The sequence below is a fragment of the Oncorhynchus tshawytscha genome, linkage group LG02 (assembly GCF_018296145.1).
Source record: "Oncorhynchus tshawytscha isolate Ot180627B linkage group LG02, Otsh_v2.0, whole genome shotgun sequence".
In the NCBI taxonomy this organism is placed as follows: domain Eukaryota; kingdom Metazoa; phylum Chordata; class Actinopteri; order Salmoniformes; family Salmonidae; genus Oncorhynchus; species Oncorhynchus tshawytscha.
Genome location: NC_056430.1, coordinates 51848306 through 51854305, shown reverse-complemented (window position 1 = coordinate 51854305; position 6000 = coordinate 51848306). Strand labels below are relative to the sequence as shown.

At 40.2% G+C, this 6000-nt stretch overlaps 1 protein-coding gene across 4 annotated transcripts in view; it reads left to right on the top strand.

Annotated features, from left to right (window-relative positions):
• Positions 1 to 363: 363 nt before the first annotated feature.
• The window catches only part of LOC112267294 (potassium voltage-gated channel subfamily KQT member 2-like), a 149415-nt gene continuing 143778 nt past the window's right edge, over positions 364 to 6000 (top strand). For 3 of the 4 annotated variants that reach the window (XM_042300700.1, XM_024445576.2, XM_024445585.2), the window contains exon 1: positions 364 to 843. In XM_042300700.1, the coding sequence (XP_042156634.1) occupies positions 542 to 843 (302 nt within the window). In that variant the 5' untranslated portion in view covers positions 364 to 541. The remainder of the gene's footprint in view (positions 844 to 6000) is intronic. The other variant, XM_024445567.2, reaches the window with a different exon arrangement.

The window sequence follows — 6000 nt, the reverse complement described above, 5'->3', positions numbered from 1 at the left end:
TGCTTATCTAGGATGTAATTCAAGCACTATAGAATAGTTGTATTATTTGCTTATGGCATTAGTTTGGAGCTTTAGGCAAATTGGGACAGTAACCTACCACATGAACACTAACTTATGAAGTACTTTGCTATTATTGCTTGAAAAAGACTATTTCATTCGGTAATATAATTTTTAAAGATTGATTGCCAAACGTGGAGGAAATCATATGTACACGTTTTGTTTATAGCCTTTAGGCTACACTGCAAATCAAATCAGTGTTTACATTGTTTATATATAGGCTATAAGAAAAACATTTGTTTTCACCTAATTTCCTTTTTGTTGTCAGGTGGCCGGAAGACGCTGAGGTAGGAGAATTGTGTTCATTGCAGATTCTTCTCTGCATTTCAATTGGCTTCTCAGAGAGGCAGGGTAGCCTCAGCAACGTGCACAGTCAGGGTCTCCGGCGCTCTACGAATCATTATATACGCCCAGCACTGCGATGATGTTACCTGGTAAAGGGCGGAAAAAATCTCCAAGCTCCACATGACAGTATTTCGGCAGAATGGTCAAGAAATCCGGCAACGGCGGTGTTTACCCGGGTCCAGCTGCGGAGAAAAAACTCAAAGTAGGCTTTGTCGGGATAGAACCTGGGGCTACGGACTCAAACAAAGATGCGGCGCTGCTCATAGCAGGTGCGGACGCCAAGGCAACAACACGGGGCAGCATCCTTAGCAAACCGAGATCCAGCCTCTCCGGCAAACCCAAGCCTCCAAAGAGAACTGTATTCTACAGAAGACTGCAGAATTTTCTTTACAATGTTTTGGAGAGACCAAGAGGATGGGCATTCATTTACCACGCATACGTGTAAGTATTTGTTTAAATGGGTTAAAAGCAAGACCAGGGTGATTAAAAAAAAGCCCCCAGCCACCAACACGGTCTCGGGAGGCGTCTGAAACATTGTTTCATTATTGTCTTCTTTATATAGGCGGTGAAGACATTCAAACGACGGACTCACCGGGAAGTGTAGCGTGAGGGTTGTTAGGCGTGCAGTCATTCATGTATAGTTTCCCAACTGGGCATACCACGGTCATTTCTACGTGTATTTTGGGTAATATCTGGTTAAGACATTGAGCAATGAGATTACAATTTACAGGTAACTGCCAAAATAAAGGAAACATTCCAGTTAATGAGGGACACAAAGTATTTTGAAAGCAGGTGCTTCCTGAGTTAATTAAGCAATTAACATCCCTTCGTGAATAGGGTCGTGTATAAAAATGTCCAATTGCCCATTATTTGTGTTACCATGGCTAGAAGAAGAGATCTCAGTGACATTGAAAGGGGGGTCTTAAGGAAATTTAGGGGGTTTAAAGGGTGTTGTGTGTGTGGGTGTGTGTGTGTGTGTGTGTGTGTGTGTGTGTGTGTGTGTGTGTGTGTGTGTGTGTGTGTGTGTGTGTGTGTGTGTGTACAGTACTAAACCTTTTTTTTCAACCAATATAATTTATATCAACCTTTTACATTTAATCACTCTCTTCCAGAGGCTGAGTGGCCTTCCGGGCAAAGGCCAGATGATTTAGGGGGTTTAACGGGTGTGTGTGTGTGTGTTGTGTGTGTGTGTGTGTGTGTGTGTGTGTGCCACCAGATCTCAACCCAACTGAACACCTATGGGAGATTTCTGGTGCAGCAACTGAGATGGTGTTTTCCACCACCATAAACAAAACACCAAATTATAGAATTTCTTGTGGAAGAATGGTGTCGCATCCCCCCAGTAGAGTTCCAGACACTTGTAGAATCTATGCCAAGGAGCATTGAAGCTGTTCTGGTAGCTCATAGTGGCCAAATGTCCTATTAAGACACTTTGTTTGTGTTTCCTTTATTTTAGCAGTTATTTGTATATTCACCCAATCAAAAAGACAGCTAAAAGTTAGTTGAATTGCCAATGAGTTATCACTATGTTTTCAACCATCTAAAAGCTCAACCAAATTCCAATGGAAAAACAATGTCTGATTTTAGGTTTAGTCTCACTGCACTTTCAACCATTTAAAAGCACAGCAAAGTTTAAATGGGAATACAAAGTCAGATAGTTTGTTTATTTATACAACAGATGTTATAACAGTGCTGCATCTAATAGCAGATCCAATTACCTGGATTGTAGTTGAGGTTCCCTGGGTGCAAGGGATCAATGCCGTTTAAGATTCTGCACATTATTATTATTGCAGCAATTCTGAAGGTCCCCACAGACCTGCGACGACCTATGCATGCGATCTTGAACTTATCTTGAATATGATTACAGAAGAAATGTGTAGTTACAGTAACCTAAATGTGGCCATGAATGTGTTACTCATTTTAAGGTTGAATGTTACATTAGTTTGTAAGACTAATTCACAGTATTACAAAAGTAATATTGAAATTGTGTTTGGTTGACAACGCAACCAAATATCAACATTTTAAAGGAGAAGCAGTAGATTCAGTGCATTCGGAAAGTATTCAGACCCCTTGACCTTTTCCACATTGTTTTACATTACAGCCTTATTCTAAAATTGATTCAATAATCACACCACCTCCACCATGCTTCACGGTGGGAACCACACATGCAGAGACAGATTTCCACTGGTCTAATGTCCATTACTCGTGTTTCTTGGCCCAAGCAAGTCTCTTCTTATTATTGGTGTACTTCAGTCATGTGTTTTTTTGCAGCAATTCGACCATGAATGCCTGATTCACGCAGTCTCCTCTGAAGTTGATGTTGAGACGTGTCTGTTACTTGAACTCTTTGAAGCATTTATTTTGGTTCCAATTTCTGAGGCTGGTAATTCTAATGAACTTATCCTTTGCAATCCTCTGTGGCGGTCCTCATGAGAGCCAGTTTCATCATAGCGTTTGATGGTTTTTGCGACTGCACTTGAAGAAACTTTCAAAATTCTAGAAATGTACCCGATTGACTGACCTTCGTGTCTTCAAGTAATGATGAACTGTCGTATCTCTTTGCTTATTTGAGCTGTTCTTGCCATAATATGGACCTGGTATTTTACCAAATAGGACTATCTTCTGTATAACACCCCTACCTTGTCACAACACAATTGATTGGCTCAAGGAAAGAAAGAAATTCCACAAATTAACTTTTAACAAAGCACACCTGTTGATTGAAATCATGAAGCTGATTGAAATAATGCCAAGAGTGTGCAAAACTGTCATCAAGGCAAAGGGTGGCTACTTTGAAGAATCTTAAATAGAAAATATATGTTGATTTGTTTAACAATTTCTTGGATACTACATGATTCCAAATGTGTTATTTCACAGTTTTAATGTCTTCAATATTATTCTACAGTCTACAGATAATATTTTTTTACATTTAAAAAAAACCTTGAATGAGTAGGTGTGTCCAAACTTTTGACTGGTACTGTGCATTATTGTTACGGTTTTCTAGGTGTGAAGGAGAGTCGGACCAAAATGCAGCGTGTAGATTGCGATCCATGTTTAATGAACGAACGTAAAACACGAATCAATAACAAACACTACAAAACAAAGAACTTAACGAAAACTGAAACAGCCTATACTTGTGTAAACTAACACTGAGACAGGAACAACGACACATAGGACACAGTGAAACCCAGGCTACCTAAATATGGTTCCCAATCAGAGACAACAAGAATCACCTGACTTTGATTGAGAACCTCAGGCAGCCATAGACTATGCTAGACACCCCTACTCAGCCACAATCCCAATACCTACTAAAACCCCCAATACCACAACACAACACAAAATAACCCCATGTCACACCCTGGCCTGACCAAATAAATATATAAACACAAAATACTAAGACCAGGGCGTGACAATTATGCTCCATACATACATACATACATACATACATACATACATACATACATACATACATACATACATACATACATACATACATACATACATACATACATACATACATACATACAGACACTGTGTACTACAGTTGAAACGAAAACACGATATACAGGAAATAAGGCACTTACTTTGATAGCAACGCACAGATGTCCAAAGTTATTATTTGTAAGGAAAACTTCAATGGATCAATGTGAGCACCAGCAAGAAAATGTGCCAGTTCATGAAAGACTGCGCAAATGTCTGCATACTTGATGTGCGGAAGAAATGGGGAAGAGCCCTCCTCAAAAAGGGAAGTTTGTCCGGCTCAGTAAAGCCTCAAACATAAATTGTCCGTGAACACTGAAATGGGCTACTTCTATGTGAATTAATGAGGAGGCGGAACACACCTCAATTCAAACTGTTGTTAGAAAATACAACTTGTTAGAAAATAATTAGAAATGAACAAGTTGAAACATAGCCTATAGATAATGAGCATGTAGCGCTTGTTAACTAACATGTTGCGTAACAATCACGTTTTGGAATAGTGAGTGCGTTCTCACATCACATGCTTAAAACAACTCATGCTGGGGCAACCGTTAGAAATATTTGGAACTCACATATGAAAAGGTTAAATGAAAGATGTTTGGAACCACCAAGACTCTTCCTAGAGCTGGCTGCCGAGTGGAACTGAGCAATCAGGGGAGAAGAGCCTTGGTCAGGGTGGGGACCAAGAACCCGATGGTCACTCTGACAGAGCTCCAGAGTTCCTCTGTGGAGATGGGAGAACCTTCCAGAAGGACAACTATCTCTGTAGCACTCCGCCAATCAGGCCTTTATGGTAGTGGCCAGACGGAAGCCACTCCTCAGTAAAAGGCACATGAAATCCTGCTTGGAGGCACCTAAAGGACTCTCAGACCATGAGAAACAAGATTCTCTGGTCTGATGAAATCAAAAACTCTTTGGCCTGAATGCCAAGCGCCATGTCTGGATGAAACCTGGCATTATCCCTACGATGAAGCATGGTAGTGGCAGGATCATGCGGTGGAGATGTTTTTCAGCAGCAGGGACTGTGAGACTAGTCAGGATCCAGGGAAATATGAACAGAGAAAAGTACAGAGAGATCCTTGATGAAAATCTGCTGCAGAGCACTCAGGACCTCAGGTCTGGGTGAAAAGGTTCACCTTCCAACAGGACAACGACCCTAAGCACACAGCCAATACAATGCACGAGTGGCTTTAGGACAAGTCTCTTAGTGTCCTTGAGTGACCCAGCCAGAGTCCGGACTTGAGCCTGATCGAACATCTTTGGAGAGACCTAAAACTAGCTTGGCAGCAACGCTCCCCATCCAACCTGACAGAGCTTGAGAAGAGTTGCAGAGAAGAATGGGAGAAACTCCCCAAATACAGGTGTGCCAAGCATGTAGAGTCATACCCAAGAAGACTGCCAAAGGTGCTTCAACAAAGTACTGAGTAAAGGGTCTGAATACTTATGAAAATGTCTTATTTCATTTTTTTAAATATTTTTTTTATACATTTGCAAACATTTCTAAAATGCTTTGTCATTATGAGGTGTTGTGTGTAGATTGAGGGGGGAAAAAACTATTTCATCCATTTTAAAATAAAGCTGTAACGTAACAAAATGTGGAAAAAGTCAAGGGGTCTGAATACTTTCCCGAATGCACTGAATCTACTGCTTGGATAGTTCCATCTGGGCCACCGGCTTAATATTAATTGTATTTTTGGTTGAGTTGGAGACGTGAATCCAACATATCATTTGTTAACTTGTCAACAAGTTAATAGGCTACTCATTGTATTTGAAATGTGATATTGAATTCTGTTTGGTTGTCAGTGCAACCAAATATCAACATTTAAAGGCGATTCATCTTCTGCTTGGATATTTCCATCTGTGGAACTTGGTCTGGCTTTATTTCCACTTTATCTACAAATGCATCATTGATATGTTGAATTCACGCCTTCATCTCAACCAAAAATCTAAGCTGAAGAGTAGGACCAAATCAAACATTTAACATTTAAATAAAGTTAGATTTGATTTAGTCCTGTTCTTTATGACTTCGATTTTTGGTTGAGATTCAACATGTCAAGTATTAATGTGTAACCCATCCCCCAAAAATCTAGATTTAGCTCAGCCTAACACTAGTTCCTTATT